Source organism: Arvicanthis niloticus, unplaced genomic scaffold (genome assembly GCF_011762505.2).
Source record: "Arvicanthis niloticus isolate mArvNil1 unplaced genomic scaffold, mArvNil1.pat.X pat_scaffold_343_arrow_ctg1, whole genome shotgun sequence".
In the NCBI taxonomy this organism is placed as follows: Eukaryota; Metazoa; Chordata; class Mammalia; order Rodentia; family Muridae; genus Arvicanthis; species Arvicanthis niloticus.
The window spans coordinates 20,859-46,215 of NW_023045997.1; the positions used below are offsets into that span (position 1 = coordinate 20,859).

A 25,357-nucleotide genomic window follows, 5' to 3' on the forward strand; every position below is an offset into this window, starting at 1 on the left:
GCCGGCTTGAGTGTGACGAGCATGGCTCCGGCAGGCCTTGCTCTTCTCTTCCCTGCCTTGCTAAAACCTGTTAGATGACATTTATAAAGCTGGCCACCAAGGTCTCTTCCCATATGTGGCCACTTCCTTCTCCAGAGGCTACCAAGGTCCAGCTATCAAAGTACTGAAGTCCAGCAATCAAAAGTCCCCTTTCGCTCACATAATTAATATGCCCAATTAAAATTAAACACCTCATCCTAACAGGGGTTTCCTCTTGTACCTTTATAAACTGCCAATTAATTAATTAAATGTGCCATGTCTGTCTCTTCTCTAACCAGAGGCAGTCCTTTGTCCCACTGGGGGACAGATGCCCCTGCCTGCTCTCGTTTCCCTCCCCTGCTGCCCTTGTCCTCTGTCTCCTGTCTTTGTCTCTTATTCCCTGACCTGTCTTTCTGGGCCAAATAAATCTTTGTGCTGAGAACTTGGTCTTGGGGGTCCTGAGCTTTCAAAGTCCACACTTGAGTTCTAGAGGGTCGCTGTTGATTGTGGTGGGAAGACATGGTAGCAGGCAATAAGGGCAGGTTGGCAGAAGCCGGAGGCTTGCTGGTCACATTGCAGTAGCATGTGGGGATACAGTCTGTCATGGAAGAGAAGATATGGTGTGGGGTAGGCTCCATGGTAGCGGGGTCTCCTCACCTCACATCTTGGAGCAGGAAGCAGAGAGCAGCTAGTTGTGACATGTTGTCTCTAACTGTGGATCTGGATGTAGAACTCTTAGCTATTTCCCCAATTCTCTCTCTCTCTCTCTCTCTCTCTCTCTCTCTCTCTCTCTCTCTCTCTCTCTCGTGTGTGTGTAAATTTTAAATTACCAAGTTAATTTCTTTAGTTATAAATAAGTTTTCTGTCTTGTGAGAGTGTCGTTGAATTTTTTCCCCCATGAATTTATCCATTCCATCAAAGTATCAAGAAGGTTTTGGCTTTAGCCTACCGTGGTGGTTTGAATGAGAATGGCCCTCCATAGGCTCATACATTTGAATGCTTGGTCCCCAGGCAGTGGCATTATTTGGAAGGACTAGGAGGTATAGCCTTGTTGGAGGAAGGGTATCACTGGCAGGGATGGGCTTTGGGGTTCTCAAAAGCCCTGTGCCAAGCCTAGAGTTTCTCTCTCTTCTTGCTGCTGGTGGATCAGCTCCTTCTCCTGCACCATGTTCGCCTACATTCCGACATGCTTCCTGCCATGATGACAATGGGCTAAACTTGTGAAACTAAGAAGCCTCAGTTAGGTACTTTCCTTCATAAGAGTTGCTGTGGCCATGGTGTCTCTTCACAGCAATAGAAACTGACACCTGTATATAGAATAGAAAAGGCACCTGTATATAGCTATAGTATGTTTTTGTTTTTGCTTTCTTTTCTGTGGTTATAGAGCTCAAAGCTTTATGCATTATAGGAGAACATTCTTCCACTAAGCTATCCCCAGCCCTCTGTATTCATTATGTAACCCAGACTTGCTTTGAACTCAGGATCTTCTTGCTTTTGCTCCTAAGTATTGAAATTATAGACACATACCACCATTCCTAGTTCCATTATCTTTTTATGTCATTAGGAGCAGTACTAATATCTCCTTTTAAATTATTTTAAATTAATCCCAGCACTTGGAATGCAGAGGCAAGTGCAACTCTGTGACTTTGAGGCCAGCCTGGTCTACACAGAGAGTTCCAGGCCAGTTAGGCCTATACAGTGAGACTCTGTCTCAAAAAACAAAACAATATCTTCCAGATAGTTCCCTGGGTAAAAGCATTTGCCACCAAATCCAGTGACTTCACTTTGATCCCTAGAGAGAATATAGTGGAGAAAGAGAACTGTCCTTGACAAGTTGTCCTCTGACCTCCACATAGTCACCATATGTGTGCCTGGAATCATACACATGTTTGTGCAGGCATACATATACAACAGGAAACTGTGTAACAGTTTCTTCCCAGATTGAAACATTTCATCCTGCAGGGAAGCTCCTTAAGTAGGAAGCTGAACAACTCAAAATAGTTTAGGAAGTCCCTGAAGCTGACCAGATTCACTAGACCCCTTCCTTCCAGAGTAAATAATAAGAGCTGCAAAGAAAATTCTGAGACTGGATCAGCTGCCTGGAGGAAACAGAAACCAGCTGAGCAGCTGGAAGGGGTTTAGGCCAACTGAGGCACATGGAAAGAACACCTTCCAACCTGCCAGGTCTGCCAGGCTCCCAGCTTTGTGTCCTGTCACCCATACTGAGGTGGGGTTTGGTGATGCAGCTGCCTTTGAGCTGTTTCAGCTCCTGTAAGTTACCCCAATCCTAAGCAAGCAGCTTGGTGGCATCTGCCCTTTGGTTGTGTGTTCCCTATCTGGGATGAGGGGACATAAGTATATATGGTGACTCCCTAGGAAAAGTTTTGTCATACAACACATACATATAAATAAGTATAAGATTAATAATAAGAATATATATAAAAACGACAAAATCCAAAGTAAACAAATAAAAGAAAAATCAGATAGCTTAAAAAAAATCTTCATAAAAGCATGGTTCTGTATGGTCCAGCTGAGGCCATGAGAATGACCAGGCCCTGTTTCCCTTAGGAGTGGTTAGTCCACATTTATCAGCCTAGCGGCTTCCTAAAATGTCACTGCCACGGATGACAGAGATGGTGGTGTGTGACTTCATGTGTTGCAAAGGTGGCAGGTGCCTTGCTTCTTTTTTCAAGGGATGGCTGATCCTTGATAGTCATCAAACACCTGTGAATGAGTGACTCTGAAGGAAATCATGTCTGGGTCACCCCACGGTTGATAGGTGACACTGATCTAGGCCAGTCTGAGAAGATGTTTAAGAAAGGATTGCAGGGTGGAAGAAACTGCGAGCAGTCTTTAAGATGCATTTTGCAGATATCTTGGAGGAAGAGCTAGGGACCAATCTCTGTGAAGGTCCTGAAGCAGGCCTGCCTCTGCTTGGCTGGGATGCTCTGGAAAACAGGGCAGAAGTTAACATGAGTGGGGTGAGAAGAGAGATATAGGAAGTCAGAACCATGACAGCAAGAATTTGGTCCCTGCTCTATCCACAGGGTTAAGATGTAAGAGTATGTTGGGCTGGAGAGATGGCTCAGAGGTTAAGAGTACCAGTTGCTTTCCCAGAGGTCCTGAGTTCAATTCCCAGCACCCACATGGTGGCTCATAACCATTTATAATGAGATCTTGTGCCCTCTTTTGGTATGCAGGCATATGTACAAACAGAACATTGTATATTAAATGAATACATCTTTTTTAAAAGTGTGTCAGAGAGAGATGGCTCAATGGTTAAGAGCACTGGCTGCTTTTCTAGAGGTCCTGTGTTTGGTTCTGTGACTCCAGGAAATGCAATGCCCTCTTTTGGCTTCCTAAGGCACACATGTGGTATACAGACATAGGTATAGGTAAAACACCTATACACATAAAAAAAAAAAAAAAAAAAAAAAAAAAAAAAAAAAAAAAAGCAAAAAGACCTCCCAGGATTGGGGCTGAAAAGATGGCTCAGTGCAAAGAGCACTGATTGCTTTTCCAGAGGACTTGAGTTTGGCTCCCAGCACCCACATGGAGGTTCATAACTGTATCAGATTCCAGGGTCTGATATCCTTTTCTGCTCTCCAGGTCCTGTACACACACAGGACACATTCTCTCTCTCTCTCTCTCTCTCTCTCTCTCTCTCTCTCTCTCTCTCTCCACTCCCTCCCTCCTCCTTCCCCCTCTGTGTATATATCTCTTTCTCTGTCTCCCTCTCTCTCTCTTACACGCACACACACACACACACACACACACACACACACACAAATAAGATGATTTTTAAAAGTAGAGTGTCGTGACACATACCTTTAATCCCACCATCAGGACGCAGAGCCAGGCAGGTCTCTGTGAGTTCAAGGCCAGCCTGGGCTACACAATGAGTTCCGGGCCAGCCAGGGTTACGCAGTGAGGCTGTGTCTGGGACACAGTCTTCACAGGTAGAAACAGTTGTTTCTTTAATCTGTTCACATGTGCCTGGGCCTGAAACTCCCCTCTTGGCATAGCAAGTGAGGAGAAAGGCCAGACTAGGCAAATTATATTTCAACTTGTCACAAAGGGAGTTGGTGGCCTCGTAGCCTCTCGGTTCACCTCACTGCCAAAGATTGAAAGGCTTGAGTTCATGAGTGACCTCACAATATGCAGGCTGGTGGCCAGTGCACAGTCATCTTCCCAGTCCACCATGCTTACCATCCTGTGGATACTGCTCAGCTTTGCTCTCCCAGTGTTGGGGCCCCACATTCCTGTCAGCTGTCCTGAGGCCAAGGCTTGTTTCCTGGCCCTCCTCTCCAACAATGATGTTCTCTTGGAATGCGCTGTCTCCGATACACACTGGTTATTCTCTGGGCCCAACGGAGATGGGAAGCCCATTGACCTATCTAGTGTTTCCAATATAAGAAAGAGCCCAGAAGGTGGTCTCCATATCCAAAACCCATCACCCTCCAACACGGGCCTCTACCAATGCCAGGACAAGAATGGAACTCAAGTGACCAGTTACAAGATTGATTTTCAAGATATCACTAGGCTGCATGCCACGCATAAAAACCTGAACCAGAAGCCCCTAAGGAACGAGACACTGAACCTGGGCCACAGAGAGGTGGTGTATACCCAGTGGGAACCTTGGCAGAGATGCAGTAACTGCGAGACACTGGGAGAGCGCAAACGCCTGGGTTACTGCTACATCAAGGAGCCCTTGGAGGAGCCTGTACCCTGTGGGCTCTACCTGGGAGGCACGAATGTGTTTTACGCCCGAGTAAGGCCTGAGATGCAGGTGGAAATCTGTCATGTGACATGCCAAGGCCATCTGACGGGTGGAGATTACATCATCTTCGATAACTTCAGGTTCATGGAGGAGTCCAAATCTGCATGGCTCACCTGTCCCTTTGCATCTATCTACAGGTGACGGGACCTTTACGCCAGCTCTGCCCCTGGCCCCTCGCCCCCAGGGTTCCTCATGGTGAATCTGTGCCAGGCCAGCAGGGGCTTCTTAGTAGGTCAGTCTGTTGAAAGCCATGATGAAGGCAAAGATACTGACACATCTCTTTAATCTGAAACATACAGCAAGAATGCGTGTCCAGAAAACCACTGATTCTATGGGAAGAGAGTTTTTTTTGGTTTTTTGTTTTGCTTTGCTTTCTTAAGAGTCTCACGCTTACTAATTTCCTCTATTTATTGTTTGAAATGATAAGATTCTTCAAAGACTCAGGAAACCCTGCTGCTCACTGGCAATGTGGCTTTCCAAATAGATCAGTGAAATTTTCTCTGGAATGTGAATATGGTTGACACCACGCAGGGTGCTGGTCGACACATGCAGGGTGCTGGTCTGAACAAAGGGCAGGCTTCTGTCAAGGCTCCTGTTGCCTCACTGAGGGCTTCCAGTTCAGTCCTGCTTTTCTGCTTTACTCTGGTAGTTTAGCCCAGCTTGTAATATTCACATAAAGGAATCTGTAGGATTACTCTCTGTTAAAAGCATTTTAAATGGAACATTACTTATGAAGTAGTTTGTGGTTAGATGTAATGTGTCTAAGAGCGAGGAGAGTTAAGAGGTTTGTGAGCTAGCATGGTGAATGTATTGAAAGCAATGTGAGTATTTTAAATTTAATATCATTTCCGATTCTTTTTAATTGCATGTATGTGTCTGTATGCTTGTGGTTATGTGTACATTAACTGAATTAGCTGCAGAGGTTGGATTCTCTGGAGCTTGAATTAGGCAATACTGAGCCCCCTGACATGAGTGCTAAGAACCAAACTTGGGCCCTCTGCAAGAGCAGAAGTGTTCTTAACCACTGAATCATCTCTCTGGTCCCCAAAGTGGACAGTTTGTTTTATTTGTTTGTTTAGTTGGTTGGTTTGCTTTCTTTTTGAGACAGGGTCTCACTATGTTGCCCTGGCTATCCTGGAACTAATATAGGCTAGACTAGCCTCAGACTCACAGAGATCTCCTACCTATGCTTCACAAGTTTTACATTTTTTTTAAGGTGGTCAAAACTGAGAGTGGGAAGATATCTCAACAGTTAAAGCATTCTCTGTGTAATCTGTAAGACAGGAGTCCGAATCTTTCGAATCCAAATGAATGTTGTGTGGATGTGGTGGCTCTCCTGTTCTTTAAGCCATGGAAAGTGGAGACAGGGAGTCCTTGGAGAAAGGTAGTAGCCTGCTTATCCCTGGCTAAAGAGAGTTCTATCAATGAATTCTGGGTTTTACTGAGAGACCCTGCTTCAATGAACAAAGCAGGAGAAAAGTTGAAAAAGATTTCTGATATCAATTTTGGGCACACACACAAACACGTACGTGCATGCATCTGCACATAGGTGAATACTTAAGACACAGACGTGAAAACACCACATACAAACACATGAAAAGGAAAAAAGTGCTAAGACTATTAAGCATTTTATTAGAACAAATAAAGTCATTGTAGTCAACACGAATTCTATAAAAGTCACGGATTCTATAAAATGATGTTAAAATATGCCCTAGGTGACAAGAAGAAACATTTTTGTTGTTATTAATGTACTTTTGTGATATTTAAATATCCAGAATTAGTAGCAATACTTAATGTGTGTGTGTGTGTGTGTGTGTGTACTGTGTCAGAGTACAGTGTTACACCAAAGGGCTGATCAGAAGGGATTGCAAGCTGAGTCAGCATAGTGGTACACATGTCCAGTCCCATCGCTGGGGATGCACAGCCAGGCAGATTGTTCAGTTTGAGGCCATCCTGATCTACATAGCCAGTTCCAGGCCAGCTGGGGCTACATAGTGAGATCCTTTCTCCAAAAGGAGGGGGACGGAAAGCTACTTTGGGCTGAAGAAGGATGCACAGAGACTCGGCTTCTCCCTCACAGATCATATCCTCCCCATCTGTCAGTGGTCACACCTCCTTTGTATTCGAGAATGATCAGAAGCAGGCCCAAGTTAATAGAATCCCAGAAAATGCGTCTGGATTTTTTTTTAAAAGACGTCTTTTCTTGTATGTTGTTTTGTCTGCACCTATGTATGTGCACTGTGTGTGTGTGTGTGTGTGTGTGTGTGTGTGTGTGTGTGTGTGTATGGGTGTGCCCTTGGGAACCAGAAGAGTGTCAGGTCTCCTGGAACTGGAGTTATAGATGGTTTTGAGTTGCCATGTGGGTGCTGGGAATCTAATTTCAGTCCTCTGAAAGAGCACCTAGTGTTCTTAACCATTGAACCATCTCTCCAAGCCTGACACCCCCTTCTGTAGAGAGCAAGAGTAGATATCACTGAAATTCGGGAAACTGTTAGGCCACAGTGATTTCCCAATAGGCTGTTATACCTTTTCTTTTAAAAGATTTGTTTTTATCTGATATGTATGAGTATTTTGTCTGCATGTATGTACATATATGTATGTGCACCACCGTGTGTGTGTTTGTACTGCCTAAGAAGGACAGAGAAGGCACTGGATCCCTTAGAACTGGAGTTACAAATGTTTGTGAGCTGCCATGTGGATGTTGGGAACCAAACCCAGGTCCTGTGGAAGAACAGCCAGTGTTCTTACCTACTGAGCCATCTCTTCAGGCTGATCAAAACCCTAATTAGATAAGGCTTAAAAACATCATCTTCCCCCAAGACCAAGGTGCGCACGAGGTGTTCCTTCTCCCTCACTTGAGTCTTTAGCCACCAATATTTTTTATCACCCACTGGATTCTGACTCCTCAAGGTGTAGATCAGAGGACTGAGAGAGGGTGTCACTACAGGATAAGCAGGAGGAAGGGTTTCTGGTGATTCTCTGCAAACTTGTTTTGAGGTTGAGTGTAGACAGATGTTATGTACCTCTGAAGAGTAAGAGCCCAACAGTGAGGTGATACCCACAAGTCCCAAAGGCCTTCCCCTTGTCCTCTGTAGGTCCTCTCCTCAGCACGCCCTTAACAATGCTGGCATAAGAGACCAAAACAAGTCCCAGCGGTGTGACCACACACAAGGCAGTAACTGCGGAGAGACATTTTCTTAAAAAGTTGTGCTCACACAAGCAATTCAGGCTTCACACACACACAACCATCCACCATGGGAAGGCAATTGGAAGATAAAGATGGTCTGAATTCTACAGAAACCATTGATCTGAGCCATGGTAGCCAGTACCAGAGGATCTCTGAGTGTGTGATGGCCCCATAATGCAGAGGTTGAGAAATAGCATCACAACTGTCAGTGCTGGAGAGATACACATTCTGTGGAGCTCAAGTCCTAAAACCACCAAAGCTGGGTTGCTCACACAAGAAGTGTAGCTGACTTCTCTGGGCCCTTAAGATTCTCAAGGATCTGGAGGAAGGTACTTGGAGTAAAACAGAGGTTCAGGTTAGAGAGACCAGAGTGGGAAGGAAGACCTGGCTTTATGGAGTTTGTGGTTCAAGAATAATTGAGTCTAACTGTGGTGTTCTCTGTCAGTGTCAGAATGTAGACAGACATGGTCAGAAGAAACATCCAGCAAGGTCAGAGGAGCCCATAAGAGGTTAAGAGCACTTGCAGGTCTCTGTAGCAGCAGGTCTCAAAGCATGGCACTGTTGGTCTCAGAAGTAGTGGATCTTGGAGGATGGGAAGCCACTGAAGGCAGAAATTCAACAGAGTCTGGGGGTCTTGGAAGCTGAGGTAGGCAACAGTCCCTCTGCCTGCAGCCACTGCCAATCTTGAAGTGAGCTCGTGTGCTCCCAGGAGTCTTGGAGAGACAATATTCTCTCTCTCTCTCTCTCTCTCTCTCTCTCTCTCTCTCTCTCTCTCTCTCTCTCTCTCTCTCTCTCTTCTGTTGACTCCTGCAGCCATGCTGTTGGTAAAACTTCAGAGAGGCTGATTTCAGACAGGTACCAGGGCACTGGCTGGGTCTGAGTGTACATATGCAAATAATGTGGAAATAAGACTAATCAAGGTAGAGTTGTCAGACCTGATTGGAGAAGGAAGAACTCTGGACCTAGCTAAAATTGCTAAAAGTTCCAAGTCAGGTCTGCTCTGGTTTTGGTCTCTACAGAGGTGTGGAAAATTGTCTGTGTCCCAGGGATGACACACTCAGGTTGTCTGCTCCTGCCTCTGGCTGTCAGTTATATTGGGGAGGGAAGTCTTAGCAGAGTAAGTTTTTCTTTTGCCCCTGCTGCTGCTGCTGCTGCTGCTGCTGCTGCTGCTGCTGCTGCACTAACAGCCCTCAACAATTGGCCTCTGTTGGCTCCCTTACCCTCAGCCTTGCTGTCTGAAAGCTCCATATTGGGGCCACACTATCCATAACATGCCTGCTGGGCAAGCATGGGGGTTTGAGATCAAATCCCCAACACCCACCAGGCCTGAGAGCATACATGTGCAACAATGGCTCTGGAAGTGGGTGTGGCAGCTTCAAGGTGGGATCCTTGAAGCTCACTGGCTAGCCAGCCTAGCAGAATTTTGGAGAGACTCTATCTCAAGAAATAAAGGTCGAGGAGCTGGAGGAATTGTTCAGTGGTAAAGAGTGCTTACTATTCTGTCAGACCTGAGTCTGACCCTGAGCAGCCATGTCTGGTGGCTCACCACTACCTGTCACTCCAGCTCCAGAGGGACCTTGCTCTTCAGCTACGTGCACACACAGACACGCACAGGCGATTGCTGCCTGCACTCGGCATGTGTACACACACACACACACACACACACACACACACACACACACACACACGATGGCCCAGCAGTTAAAGAACACTTGTGGTTTTTCATAAGACCCAGGTTCAGTTCTCAGCGCCCATGTAGCTATTCAGAACTGTCTATAACTCCAGTTCCAGAGGATCTAATGATCTGGCAAACCAGGCACACGTGTGGTGCATACACATAGACAGAGACAAAACGCTCAAACACATAAAAATTATGGATGGATGAATGAATGAATGAATGAATGAAGCCTTAAAAGAAAATAAAGGTAAACAGTGATTGAAGAAGATACCAGACATGGACCCCTGGCCTCACATTCATGTATACACATGTATGCATGTACGTGCACAATTGTATGCATACATGCACACATACATGAACACACGTAACTGTTGGGGACTCTCAGGTATGGATTAAATGGACACACTTGGCTTTAGGATGAGCATGAATTGTTGAGGGTTGAATATGAATTGTTACTATTTAGCTATGAAGGTTCCCCCTGCCAAGAGCCCATGTGTTGCCGGCTTGGTTACTAACTGACAGGTCTTAGGGAAGTGACCGGGTCCTAAGATTAATTCCTTGACAGAGTCATAATTGAATGGCACTAATGTATAGATGGTAGAAAAATTGGGGACTGAGCTGTAGGAAGTAGGTCAATGGGGTGTGCCCAAGAGAGATGGAGTTGTCTCTACCTCCTTCCCATTCCTCTCCACTTCCTGGCTTCCTTAATTTGTTTTCCTAGATATGCTGGCCCTGAAATGAGAAATTCAATGACCATGAGTTGTATTCACTTACCAGCACAAAGTACTACAGCTTAAGATAATAGAACTGGCCGGGCGGTGGTGGTGCACGCCTTTAATCCTAGCACTGGGAGGTAGAGGCAAGTGGATCCCTGTGAGTTCCAGGCTAGCCAAGGCTACATAATAAGACCTTGTCTCAAAACCAAATAATGATATGATAACAACAACAACAACAACAACAATAATAATATTAATAATGAATAATTCTATTTCCTCACTACTCTGGAGCCTGGAAGTCAGAAGCAAGCTGTCGGGGGTTGGGTAGGGAGCAGCGGCTAATCCTTCTCACACTCTCAGATGCTGGGTAGCATCCTTTCCTGATTTTTTTCTAGCTTCTGTGAGAACCAGAGGCTCTTTGACATTCCTGGCCTGGAAGCTTCATTGCTCATCTCCTTTCCATCTTTTCTTGGCTTTCATCCCGGGTATCTTTATCTGCCTTGGCTCTAAAAGGTCACCGGACATATTAGACCTCAAGGTCAATCTACCCCCCCCCCCAATATGATGTCATTGCAACACATTGACAAAGACCCAGTTTCAAAATAAGGTTTCATTCTGAGATTCTGGGAAATGCATAGATTTTGGGTGGTCACCATTCCAGCTCAAGACCTAGGTCTAGCTAGCCTGGGCCTTGTGGACGAATTGTGATGTTTAGGAGGGTTATTCAAGAAACTAGTGTCCTTGGCTCAGGCCACCCAGCCAGTCAGAGGTCGAGGTGTAGACGCTTCCCAGGCCGTTCTTCCTGAGCAGCTCACTGTTAACTTTTATAGTGTTCCGTGGAGGGAACATGAAGCTGTTCTCTCCAGGACCCTGAACTTTGACCCTATGTTCCTCCCATGCAGGCCAGTCCACTGGGAAGCCAATGACAGCTCTCTGACATGGCAGAACCAGCTCTCTGGCCAGGAGATCAGCACCATCATGGACCTGCACAGCGGTGGCCAGCATCTGAAGATCTTCCAGCCAGCCACTTACAGATGTTTTGTGGAGCAGGAACTCATAGCCCAGTTCAACCCCACACCCGCTGTGTATCTGCTGGAGGCTGAGAGACAATCCAAAGCCCAGGAGCCTTGGCAGTCCAGGATCCAGCCAGGCAAGGCAGACTCCGTTCTCAGGGGGCTGAAGTTGATGCTGCTTATTGTCTCTGTACTGGCCATTGGAGGGCTTCTCTGTAAGGTGGTCTTCCGTCCTATCTGTGGCAAGAAGAGGAATCAGGTCCTCCTGGTGAAATAAACTGAGCCTTCTGTAGCCAAGAGGACCTGGTATCTCTCCACTGTCCCATCCTCAGCTCTAGTCATCCATAGGCAGCATCACATGAGGTCCTGGAGGTGTGTGAGCTAACACAGACCTGGATCGAAATCCAGTGGCCACTTCACTCCTTGTTCTGTGTCCTACTCGGCTAATCTATTGATTACCCCCACTGTACATATAGGAAAACTGAGGCAAGTCTGTCTAGTCATTGGAGATTTGGAATTCTTGGGTCCTTCAGAAAGAGAAAGGGGAAGGACAGAACCTTCTCAGGGTATGTGGTGTGACTTTCTCTGGGGAGGTGTAAACAACCATCTATATTTATCCCAGATCAGATACTAATGGCAGACTAAAGAAATGACTACATAAAACTGGTTTGGTGAACTAGTGAGTTTATTGGGGTTCCTTACAGAAGGATGGGGGGAGCCAGGCAGTGGTGGCGCACGCCTTTAATCCCAGCACTTGGGAGGCAGAGGCAGGCGGATTTCTGAGTTCGAGGCCAGCCTGGTCTACAGAGTGAGTTCCAGGATAGCCAGGGCTACACAGAGAAACCCTGTCTCGAAAAACAAACAAACAAACAAACAAACAAACAAACAAACAGAAGGATGGGGGGTGCTTATATGAGCAAGGGTGAGTCTAAAGCAGCTGCATCACCCAAAGGTCCAGCAAGGATGATGTCATGAGATCACGCATAGGATGATGTCATGAGATCACGCATAGGATGATGTCATGAGATCACGCATGAAAGCTGCTTCCTTAGACTTTCTGTGCAACTTGTAGACGGCTTCACCGAAAAGTCTGCTCTTCCCCAGAGAATGATCGCTGTTTGTGCAGCTGCGGGGAGGGTCTTGTGAATCATGGAACTTCCCAAGCTTCCTGAGTCCAGGTCTTCCTTTCTCCTCCCAAACTGTCAACTGAACAGGGATATTAGTAGCATCACAACAGGTGTCTCCATTGTATATTGTGTCCTCAGCATTCAGCCCTCTCTTCCAGGGACAAGATGGAGGACACACATGGGCATCTCCGAGCATCACCTCCTTCCTTCTCGGCCTGCACTGGATCCCTGCTGCTTTTCCCTGCTTGTCCTCCAGGGCATCTTCCTCTACTATGTCACAGACAACCACACACACACACACACACACACACACACACACACACACACACCATCCCCATAGCTTAGACACATGTTATCGTTCCAGATTCTTGTGAGGGAAGAGCCTCCAGTATCGCTCTGGGACAAGATGCTGGGCCCAGCTCAGCTGATCAGCAGGAACGGCTGGGCCTGGCTGTTCCCAGAAACCACACACAGGGTTTAGCAGAACACAAGAGCTATGAAATATTAATGCCTTTTAAGACTCATTGCCCTAAATTTGCATGGTGAAGTCTTGACAGAGCACACAAGAAGGGCTCCCAGGGCAGAATGTAGGCCCAGGAAAACAGGGTAATGCTCCCTCCATGTATCACACACCAAAGGCTTCACGTGACACACCACAGACTCAAAGGTTCCTGCAGAATGAGAGAAGGTTCTCGAGAGTCAGTTGGGACTGGCTGGGGAATCAGAAGCTGAGAATAACAATGATAAAAATAGTCAACACTTTTGGCCCTCTTCATGTGCCAAAACATAAACTTTTCCATAAACATCATGTCCCCGCAAGCCACCGCTAGTCAGTTGTTACTATCAGCTGCCTCTTGTTTTATAGCTGGGGACATTAAGGCACAGAAGGTACATTAAGGACTGGGGTCATACGCTGAGCTTGGAAAAAGGGTGGGTAATGGATGGGTCACTCAATAGAGATCTCAGGGGCTAGGAAGATGGCTCAGTGGGTAAGATCGGGAGGACTTGGTTTGGTTCTATGTTAAAAAAAAGGTAGATGTGACCATTGTGTGCCTATAACATCAGAACTGGGGCTCAAGTTACACAGGAGTGTATGGGGTTTTGGCTGCCAAACTTTGGGTTCAGTGAAAGACCCTGTCTCAAGGGAATAAGGTGTGTGTGTGTGTGTGTGTGTGTTTGAGAGAGAGAGAGAGAGAGAGAGCGAGAGCGAGAGAGAGAGAGAGAGAGAGAGAGAAGGCACAGGACACTGTGTTCTATGTACATGGGAACATACACCTGTACACATACACCTGCACACACACCTGTACACACACATACCTGCACATGCACCACACACACATCTGTATATACACGCTTGTACATACACCTGCACATATACCCATATACACATCTGTGCATACACTTCTGCACACACACACCTGTATATACACAACTGTACACACAACTGTATACACACACCAGTATATACACACCTGCACACTCACCTGTACAAACATCTGCACACATACCTGTACACACACACACACACACAAGCGCGCGTGTGGGAAAAAGCTGCAGGGACGTCCTCCACGAAGGTCGCACGCTTGGCCCCAGTAGTCTGTGGGTTTCTAAGAGTTTATTGTTCATGGCGACACACACATCAGCACCCTCCCCAGCAGGAACCCCCAGGTATCCTCCACCTGCAGTAGCCCCCACTGTGGTAGCCTGAGAAAGAACAGTGACAACCAACTGAAGTCTTTTCATTCAGTTAGTGGCCCATCTACACAGCACTGCAGGCTCCTAACCAAAGTGGAAGATTTTAGTATCCGATGGGACCTCTGTGACTTCCCATCTCCTGGTGCCCTAGACATGATGGTTGAGCTTGGCTGTCAACTTGATGGGTTTAGAGTCACCCAGGAGACTTACCTCTGTGTGAGTCTGTGAAGGGATTTCCGGTGAAACCTAACTCTTAACTGTGGGTGGCTGCCACTCCAGGGGCTGGGTTTCCAGATGACAGAAAGGGGGAAAACAAGCAGATGCAATGTGACCAGCTGCCACCTGCTGCTGCCACCGTGTCTTTCTGAATCTTTCCTGAAGTTGCTTTTTGTCAGGCATTGTGTTACAGAAATGAGGAGAGTAGCTTCCTAGCTTCTGACTTTATAGCATGCATTATTTTATAGATGCTTTATCTGCATGGATGTCTTCACACCAGAAGAGGCTATGGGATTCCATGGGACTACAGGACAGACAGCTATGATCTGCCATGTGGGTACTAGAAATCAGAACTCTGAAAGAGCAGCTAGTGTTCATAACTGTTGAACTGTCTTTCTGACTGTCCCCTTGCTTCTGATTTTCTGACAAAGGTTGTCATTGTCACGATGATGTGGCACTGCACAATTCTGTCTCAGACTTTTACAGAGCGTCTGATGGCTTGATGCCATGTACAGCTGCTGTGGTTTCAATCTATGCCCCCCACAGTCACCTGGAAAAGCCTGGCACCCAGCCTATGACATCACTGGGAGATGGTGGAACCTTTAGAGGGAAAAGGGTTGTTTTTGAAAGGCTGTTGGTGCTTCTCCATTATTTTGCTTCTCAGCTGCTAGGAAGTAAGCAACTTCCTGTGTCACGTGCCCTTGCCTAACTGCCTTGCTACTGGCCCAGAAGCAGCTGAGCCAATCAACCCTGCACCCAGGCCTTTGGAACTGTTGGCCACAAATAAACCTTCTCTCTTGATAAGTTGATGATCTCAGGTGTTTTGTCACAGTAAGAAGGCCAACTCCCTCATCAACCGTGTGACGACGAACTGCAGAGCTATGGACCACAGGAACTGTAAGTGGCCTCTGGGACTTCACCATGGCCTCTAGTTGATGGCCAGCAAGCAGCCTGACCTCTCAGTCGTATAGACAGCAAGAAATGAGTTCTGCCGACAACATGGAGACTATCCACCACACCAATAATTTTACAACAGTCAGTGGGGAAGCTCCCAGTTCTCCCTGGCTCTCTACCTCCTCAGCATAGGATAGGGTGGTGATTTCTGACCTCATTATGGTACAAAAGGGTTAACACAAGACACTTTCAGACTAAAACTGAGAGAGAGAGAGAGACAGACAGAGACAGAGAGGGAGGGAGGGGAGGAGGGAGAGAGACAGAGAGAGACAGAGAGAGAGAGAGAGAGAGAGAGAGAGAGAGAGAGAGAGAGAGAGAGAGAAGAGAGAGAGAACGAACCCAGGGTTCTCTTGCTAATCATGCAGCAGAATTGCAGCCAACCCACAACAGCTGTGGCACCCAGGAAATAACCTGGTGTGATTGTAAGACATGGGAGATCTTTGTTACCACAGCAGAGCCTGGCACACCCTAACTGACACATGTTCCTTCCAAAACTCTTACTACTTTCATAAAATTAATATTTTTTTTCTCTAATTAGCTAAACAGAGTCCTAGGTCAGAAATCTATTTCCCTGTGGTAGGCCCAACTTTTGAAAGAGCGGGAACATAGGGATTCCATAACTATACAGGGACAGACTAGGGCGGAGGTGGAGACCCAGAACGGACAATTCCTTGTCCCGTGGGTAAACGGGTCATAGGTCAGCTGTGGCTGCAAAGTCAAACACACCTCAAGAGGTTTCAAATAACAATAAAAATACATTTCACACATTTACAAAATCATTGGGACGTCCCTCTGGGAATGTGCGTGCTTCTCTGATCAACAACTCTGGGTAGATTTTATTTTTTCTGTCATTGAGACAAATACCTGAGAGAATTTACAAGATATCCAGTTTATTTTGGCTACTGACTTCAGAGGTTCCAAGGCTTGTTGGCTCCGTTGCTGGGAGAAGGGTACCACAGGAATGTGACCCTCCTGTCAGACAGCAAGTAGAGAGGAACAGGGAGGGTAAGAAACACCCCTCAAACACTGCCCCCCAACCCCCACAGTGTTCATTTTCTCCAACCAGGCACCAACTACAGCAGGTCTGCGATCTGCAGTGCTGAGATGCCTCTGGGGGGGGGGCGGCGGGGGGACGAAATGTGGGGGCACTTTGTTATGATCCTCCTTTGCCACCATCAGGGCACTGGCTCATGGCATGCCAAAATCACTCAGGGGAGGCAGAACACAGCCTAAGTTGGGGGCCCCAGCCCAGGTGGGCACCCAGATGCCGCTGGGAACTACAAGGAGTTGAGAACAAGCCCACAGGCCTGAGATGAGTGGGGGTGGGGGGAGGATCTGGCTTAGCTCAGGGTGAGTGCCAGGAGCCCAGGCCAGTGGGGATAGGCTGGGTAACAAAGGCTTCCCCCTCAAGGTGGTTCTGGATGAGAAAGACACTCCTTGCTTGTCCAAAATGTTTGTTTATGGTGGAAAATGGATGCATATGACTTACGGTGGACCAGAGATTAAAGACCTTTTACAGGAAGGAATGTCCAGGGAGGGAAGCTTATTGGCCAAACCCTCAGGGCCAATCTACATACCTCATTAGCATGGAGAACTCTGCGCTCTATGCTATGTGACCAGTTGCCAAGGTCCTCTTAGTAGAGTGTCATGGTCACATGCTCCAGGACAGAAATCTGGCCAGGAGCAGATTCAAACGCCTACCATTCTCAATTATGAGAATTGCCGGGGTTTCTTAATCTGCTCAACTGTACCAGTTTTTCTGTCTGGTGACATGGTTCCACATGCCCCACACACTTACCTCTCAAGAGTGTATTAATTTTTTAAAGTATGTATGTGTGTATTGTATGTCACATGCGTGCAGATGCCATACGAGGCTGGAAGAGGATGGCCAAATCCCCACAACTAGAGTTACATGTGGTTGTGAGCTGTCCAATGTGGGTGGTTCAGCCAGAAGTTCAGCCAGCGCTCTGAGCGCTAACCACTGAGCCACTTCTCTTGCTCCCTCTGTTTAAATGTTGAATCTCTCCATTGGTTAAACCATGGGGTTAGGTCAGACCTTTCACAGTCTGTCCCTGGGAATATCCTCACAGACACACTCAGAGGTGGGCCCACTAATCTCCTAGGTTTTTATCCAATCAGGTTGATAAGTTAGCCCTCACAGGCTCCCTCTCCCTGAGCTTGGCAGGGTTCCCTCATCTGGGAGTTGGGTGCCATTCACTGAGTCTTCAGTGTGGTCTTTCCAGTAGGGCAACCCCGACTTGTCTACAAGGTGGTGGCTTGCATCCAAGAAAATAAAGTTTTAAGGCCACATGGGATGGGGCGCGGGGGCTCAATGCAGCCTAACACAGCATCTCCAGGGTGGGGCCTGGGACTGACGGTCAGGATTTTGGAAGGTGTAAGGTGTCAGCTTACAGTGGCATGTATGGTGACTGAGCACAGAGAACAGGTAATAAACCCTGACACGGGCCTATGCACTGACCAGAACTTTCTGTTTCTCTGTAGCTTACTTACATTACTTACATTTATCTTTTTCTCAACAAAAATCCATGCGTGGCCTCATTGCCACACTTTACATCTGGCTTACTGTGTTTTTAAATTTTTTTAAACTATTTTTATGTGTGTGTGTGTGTGCGTGCACACGTGTGTGTAAGTGAAGTAGAAGTTTCTGGTTGTGTCTTGTGATGCTGACTCACATGGTGTTTTGCTGAGGCTAGACCAGAGGGAGGACATGTGACATCTGGAGAGAGTATTAATAGGACTCAGCAGACAGTGAGGGACACTTGCGTGGCTAAGCTGTGCAGTTCTTTGTTGGTCTTCGCTGGCTGATCTCCATTTCGTTGAGAGAGGCACAGCGGGGAACTTCTGGCATCCTGGCTGGTTTGGGTGGCTCCCACTGACTCCTGCTGATGTAGCAGCAGCCTGGCCTTTCTGCTGTGTCATGCCACTGCTGCTGATTCATGTTTGGAATCCTGACACTGCTGAACTGGACTGCTAGTATTGTGACAATGGAGGCTGGAATTGCCCCAAAGAACCACTTCTAAACAGGTCACATCCCCTGTCCTATTTTCCATCTTTCTCCCATACCTGTGTTTGGATCGAGTGAGTGCAGGTGCCCAAAGACACCAGAGTTATTAGATCCCTCTGGTGCAGGAGTTATAGGTTGTGGTGACCAACCCAGCTTGAGTTCTAGGAACTGAATTCAGGTCCTTGGTAGTGTGGGCTCGAAATTGCTCCGCCATCTTCCCAGCCTCATGGTAATTTTGTTTTAAAATTTCCCTTTGAGATTCCTTATTCCATTTTTTGAGACAGGATCTTGCTATGTAGCCCTAGGAGACCCAGAACTTAGTATGTAGATCAGGCTAGCCCTAAACTCACGACGCTCCACCTGCGTGTGTCTCCCCGGCGCTGGACTGAGTGTATGCCAACACTGCACTCTTATTTATTTTCATTCGTGCATGTGAATGTATGTCTGTGCACCACGAGCATGCAGTGCTCAAAGAGGCCAGCTGAGGGCATTGGATATCCTGGGGCTGGAATTAGAGGTGGTTGAGAGTTGCTGTGTGGGTGCTGGGAATTGAACCCAGGTCCTCTGCTAGAGCAGCCAGTGTTCTTGTTTTGTTTTGTTTTGTTTTTCGAGACAGGGTTTCTCTGTATAGCCCTGGCTGTCCTGGAACTCACTCTGTAGACCAGGCTGGCCTCGAACTCAGAAATCAGCCTGCCTCTGCCTCCCAAGTGCTGGGATTAAAGGCGTGCGCCACCAGCAGCCAGTGTTCTTAACCACTGAGCCATCTCTCCAGCTCGTCTAGTTTATTGTAAAGATTTGTCTATTTTTATGTGTGTATATGTGTAGCTTCATGAATTTATGTGCACCACATGCTTGCAGTGCCCCCAAAGGCCAGAAGAGGGCATCTAATACCCTGGAAATGGAGTTACAGGCAGTTGTAAGCAACTCCATGTGGGTGCTGGGGACCAAACTTAGGATCTCTGCAAGAGCAGAGCCTACTCTTAGCTGTTGAGAAAATGTCCAGTTCCATGTTTATTTTAACATTTATCAGATGCATGACCTTGTAGGCAAGACGTTTTTTTCCCCCAAGACATGGTTTCTTTCTGTAGCCCTGGCTGTCCTGGAACTCACTCTGTAGACTAGGCTGGCCTCAAACTCAGAAATCCACTTGCCTCTGCCTCCCAAGTGCTGGTATTAAAGGTGTGCACCACCACAGCTTTGTTCTTTTCTATTCTCAACTTCTAATGTGTATGTTGGGGAGGATGGGGGAAAGGGGAATGGGGTATTACTTAATAGAGTTTAGGTGGTAGGTTATAGCCAAACTAGGATGTACTGGCAGCAGTCTAATGTTTCCATTTCTAGGAGCTGGATGTATTATTTACCTACTACCACATAAGAGCCCGGCCCAAATTTACCTCCTTCAAATAGTAGGAAAGTGCTTCCCCATCATGGGGCAGGCTGACTTGCTGCAGGCTGGGATCAGCTGGTAGTTTGCATTAGACTGAAGTGTCTCCAAGGAGGTCTGGTCTCCAGCTTTCAGATGCCACCCTAGGGAGGCGACTGGGTCATGAGGACCTGAGCTGATGAGTGGATTCATTCATGGATGATGTCATAAATTGTGAGCATGTGGGTGCGCACAACCTTCAGCACGTATGCAGAATTTGGGCTTTTTCTCTATCATTCTTCCTCCATATTGCCTTGAGGCAGGATTGATGGTGAAACCAGAAACTTGTTGTTTCAGCCTCACTGGCTGGCAGTTGAACTTTTGGGAAACACCAGTCTCTGCCCACCACGCTAGGACTTCAGGCATAGGCAGCTAAATCCAGCTTTTTAACATGGGTCCTGGGATTCAAACTCAGGCCATCACACTGGCAGAGCAGGAACTTTGATCAATTGGGCCATCTTTCCAGCCGTGAGTTCTAGATGACGTTCTTAGAAAATGGAGGAAATAGAAAGTGGGGTCTGGTCTGAGGAAGTAGCTTGCTTAGGAAAGTGTCTTTGGGAGATTCAAATTGCTCTCCTCCCCTCCCCTCCCCTCCCCTCCCCTCCCCTCCCCTCCCCTCCCCTCCCCTCCCCTCCCCTCCCCTCCCCTCCCCTCTCCTCCCTTCTCCTCCCCTCCCCTCCCCTCCCCTCCCCTCCCCTCCCTCCCCTCCCCTCCCCTTCCTTCTCCTCTCCTCCCCTCCCCTCTCCTCCCCTCCCCTCCCTCCCCTCCCCTCCCCTCCCCTTCCTTCTCCTCTCCTCCCCTCCCCTCCCCTCCCCTTCCTTCTCCTCTCCTCCCCTCCCCTCCCCTCCCCTTTCTTCTCCTCCCCTCCTCTCCCCTCCCCTCCCCTTCCTCCCCTCCCCTCCCCTTCCTTCTCCTCTCCTCCCCCCCCTCTCCTCCCCTCCCCTCCCCTCCCCCCTCCCCTCCCCTTCCTTCTCCTCTCCTCTCCTCCCCTCCCCCCTCCCCTCCCCTCCCCTCCCTCCCCTCCCTCCCCTCCCCTCCCCCTTCCCCTCCCCTTTCCTTCCTTCCCCTCCCCTCCCCTCCCCTCCCCTCCCCTTCCTTCTCCTCTCCTCCCCTCCCCTCCCCTCCCCTCCCCTTCCTTCTCCTCTCCTCCCCTCCCCTCCCCTCCCCTCCCCTCCCCTTCCTTCTCCTCTCCTCCCCTCCCCTCCCCTTCCTTCTCCTCTCCTCCCCTCCCCTCCCCTTCCTTCTCCTCTCCTCCCCGCCCCTCCCCTCCCCTTCCTTCTCCTCTCCTCCCCTCCCCTCCCCTTCCTTCACCTCCCCTCCCCTCCCCTTCCTTCTCCTCCCCTCCCCTTCCTTCTCCTCTCCTCCCCTCCCCTTTCATGTCCCCCCTTCTTTCCCTTTCCTGATTGCCGTGAACTAATCAGCTCCCCTCTGGCATTAAGCTGTTTTTCTTAGGTATATATGTCACAGGGTGAAAACCTGAGTCACACATCTGGGCACTTCTTAGGGCCTGGCCCAGCTCCTTCACATCTACATCATCATCTCTGGGTGGCTGTGCTTTAAGAGGGTACACGGGCACCTGTGTGGGGACCATCCAGTCCCCCAGATTTCCCCAACAGGCTAACCTGGTCATATTCACAAGGTCATGGCAAGAGGCCAAGAGAATAGTCAGACGTGGCGAAGTTGCCCACATCTCAGGCTTGAATCCCATGCACAGTCTGCTAGCCAGACAACTTATAATGTCAGACGCAAGGGTGAGGAAATGGACACCTCCTTGTGGGGGACAAATGGTCAGTGTCACACAGTGAGGCTGTATTGGAGGTTGGGGGGCTGTGTGCCTTCTTCAGGCACTCTCTATAGGAAAAAAGTTGACCCAGCTGGGACCTTCAAAACAGACATACTGCCCCACCAACCTGTTGTTCTTGACCTGGGTCCCTACCCTGCCCCTCCTGCCTTCTATGTGGTCCTTACTCATGTGCAGAGCCCCTCAGTAGCTTTCTACATAGGTCAGGATCCATGTGCTACATGGAACAGAAATCCAAGCAAAACGGGTTAAGCTAAGAAGGGCTCGCAGAGAAGTCAGGCACAGTTAGATCCAGATGTTCAGGTCTCCCTAGCTGTCTCCCTCTATCTGCCTATCACATGTTTTCCTGCATGCCTTAGTTGTTAATCAGACACTTCCTGAGAGAAGCGAAGTCATCCCTCCTCAGCTCCAGCTACATCATGGCCTGGCAGTCTCAACAGAGAGAGAGTGAACCTTTAGATCAATATGACCAGCAGTATCCATAACCATATCTGGGTGTTTACTGTGTGCTGAGTACTGTTTGAAGTACAGAGTGTTTTGGTTTCCTTTCTGTTGCTGTAACAAAACACTCTGACTAAAAGCAGCTTAGGGGAGGAAGGAGGTTCTTTGGCTTACACTTGTAGGTTCACCATTGAGGGAAGTCAAGGTAGGAACTCAGCAGAAGCTTGAGAAGGGACACTGCTGACTTGCTCCCAGGCTCATCATGCTCAGTTAGATCTTTTTATGCCTAGGGATGGTGCCGCCCACAGTGGGCTGCTCCCTCTGACATCAACCAATAATCAAGACAGACCCCTATAGACATGGCCACAGGCCAATCTGATCCAGGCAGTTCCCCAGGTGAGGTTTCTTTCAGACGAGTCTAGGCTGTGTGGAGTTGACATGAAGGCTAACTAGAACAGAGTATTAATTTTCATAGCACATCATAAATAACCAGCATTCTCATTTTACAGATGGTTAGCAGGAGAAATTAAATCCACAGCCAAGGGTACACTAGTTGGAAGTATTGGATCTGGGTACTGAGCCCAATTTGGTGGCTTTAGAATCTTACCTTCCTTTGCTTATCTTCTGCTTCAGAGACAGTCACAGATAGCCCAGCATTGAATTTGCCATATAGCCTAGGATGACAGTTTGAACCCCTGGCCCTCCTGTCTATACCTACCAACCACTGACATTACAGACACACCCTCACTTTATCTATGTTATAGTCCTTGCTTTTGAGTACCATGTAGTTCTAGCTAAAAAGTGGTCATATTAATCTAAGCAGAGTGTCACACACCTATATTCCCAGCATCCAGGAGGGTCAGAATTGCAAGGCCAAGGTCAACTTAGGTTACAATACAACCCTGTTTCAAAATAACAACTGGAGAGTTGGCTTAGCAGTTAAGAGCACTTGATGCTCTTACCAAAGACCTGGGTCTGATTCCCAGCACCCACAGGGTAGCTCACATCATCTATAACCCCAGTTCCAGGGGATCCAACATCCTTTTCTGGGATGTTCTGACATTGTTTGCACATTGGGCACATACAGACAAGCAGATGTACACACACACACACCTACACAAAAATAAAAATAAATGAATAACATCACAGGGTATGGTAGTGCATGCCTTTAATCTCAGTGCTCAGGTGGACCTCATGAGTTTGAGACCAGCCTGAGCTACATAGTGATTCCCAGGCTAGCAAGAGGTTCCACTGTAAGACAGTGTCTCAAAATTCAAACAAAACAAGTAGAAGTGGCATACCCCTCTCCCATGCCAAGAACCAGGAATTCCTTTGCTCTGTTAGGAGGTACTGTTATTTTTCTGCCTTCCACAGATGGAGAAACTGAGGCAGCTGGGACTGGAACCCAGGCACTGGGGACCTGACAGCACCATGTCAGGAATATACTTCTGCATATCAGGGTGTCAGGGGCTAGCTCCACTTCTGAAATCTTCCTGGAGTCAGATGGGCGGGGGAATCCCAGGACAGCCCAGGCTCACCTAGACCACAGTGCCTTCTGCTTCTTTCCCCTCCTCCAGTGCCTGCCCAGAATCCCAGGACTCATTTGTACACAGGCTGACCTAATGCAGGCTGGACTAGAGGCAATCGGGCCAGTGGCCCAGCCTGAGTCACTGGGCAGGGCTGTGGTCAGGGCTCAGAGGACTGGTAGTAGCCTGTGTCTAGGAGGGACATCACCTAGACATAGTTCCAATCCCCGCCTTCTCCACTGCAAGTGACCTTGACACCCAGCAGACCCCCTGCAGAGAACAGTCCCTGCCTACTGCCCTGACAGGAAGCCTGGGCAGGATGCCAAGTCATATTTAACCCATTTATGAGAACTGAGACGTGTCTATTTATAGCCTTTTGATTTGTCTGCCAAGCGTGAGCTGGGTGGACACAGCGGCATCTCCGTGTGGAAAGTCGCCTTATGCTCCACAGGGGTAAGATGGAGTTTGGCTGCTCAAATTCTCCAGCCACCCTGCAGATGTGAAGACTGTGCTCTCTGTTTTCCAGTGGGGAAACTGAGTCTCAGAGAGGTGTGGTTGCTTCCTCATTCCCCATAGCCACATGGCCATAGGCTGGTGAAACAGAAATCATAGAGACCGTTGACCAGCAACGGTGACAGCCTCTGATCACCAAATGGCCATTAACTCCTTAGGGTGACTGAAGTCTTTCTCCCAGAATTCTCTGGAAATATTTCACCCATGCCAGGCTTTCCTGTTTTCCTTCACCTATCTCTCTAGCTTCCCTCTTTGTTGGTAAAATGTTGCCCTTCCTATCTCTTTGTGGTCTTTCCTCCTCTTTCTCTACTTTCTAGTGTTCTCTCTCTCTCTCTCTCTCTCTCTCTCTCTCTCTCTCTCTCTCTCTCATCTCACTATGTTAGCCCAGGTTATCCTTGAACTCAGAATGCCCCATTTCACCCACTTCAGACTCTGGAATGTTGGAATTACTGGTGTATATTCCCACACCTACATTGTTCCTTGTTCTGTGGTTGTTTAAATAGGGTTTAATTATGTCACCCAGGGTGGTCACCCACCTTTTGGCTCAAGATTCCCCTCCCCCCACCCCCACCCCCACCTCAACCTCCAGAATAGTAGCTATAACTACAGGCGTGAGTTGCTCTGCCCCAGTTTACTTCTTTTATGGAGGCTAACGTGCTATTTGTCACAACAGCTGGTATTTAAGGGGCTCCCGTGATAAAAAGAAATCCAAGTGAGGTTCCATGAGGCCGTTCACCTGGCTTTGGTGGACTCTGTAGCAAACAGCACCGACAGCCCTGCTCTACAGATGGAGGCTAGGCACACACAGCGACAGGTGACTGTGTGGTCCATCCTTGGTGTCTCTGGTGCCCTTAGGATTATACGGTCGTTGCCCTTCCCTGTGCCAGGTTCCAAGTGGCTCAAGGTCAAGAGAGGGCCTGAGAAATGAATGAGTCAGCAGTCCTCACTGTGGAGGGTTTGATGCTGGGTGATGCTCAGGAACAGAATACATGGAGGGGCCCCTGGTACAAGGCTTTTGGTAGCATTATCTTTCTTTGTCTCTGTGTTTCCGGGTGTGAAGGAAGGTTAGCACTTGCACCGTCCTGTGTGGGAGGAGGAGAGGAGGGACACGTGCTGTGCACAGGCCTTGTAGATGTTTCCCGTAGCTGGTGAGGTGTGGCTATTCAGCCTGCCTCTGGAGAGCTCTGCCTGGCTGAATAGCTGTGATGGTTTGTATGTGCTTGGCCCAGGGGGTGGCACAGTTA

General features: G+C 48.1%; 1 protein-coding gene across 3 annotated transcripts in view; it reads left to right on the top strand.

Moving 5' to 3' along the window:
* The window catches only part of LOC117701936 (protein FAM187B), a 19,286-nt gene extending 5,629 nt beyond the window's left edge, over positions 1-13,657 (top strand). For 2 of the 3 annotated variants that reach the window (XM_076706336.1, XM_034493341.2), the window contains exon 2: positions 11,282-13,657. In XM_076706336.1, the coding sequence (XP_076562451.1) occupies positions 11,282-11,669 (388 nt within the window). In that variant the 3' untranslated portion in view covers positions 11,670-13,657. Of the gene's footprint in view, positions 1-4,219; positions 4,936-11,281 lie in introns of those variants that run through there. The other variant, XM_034493340.2, reaches the window with a different exon arrangement.
* Positions 13,658-25,357: the final 11,700 nt, after the last annotated feature.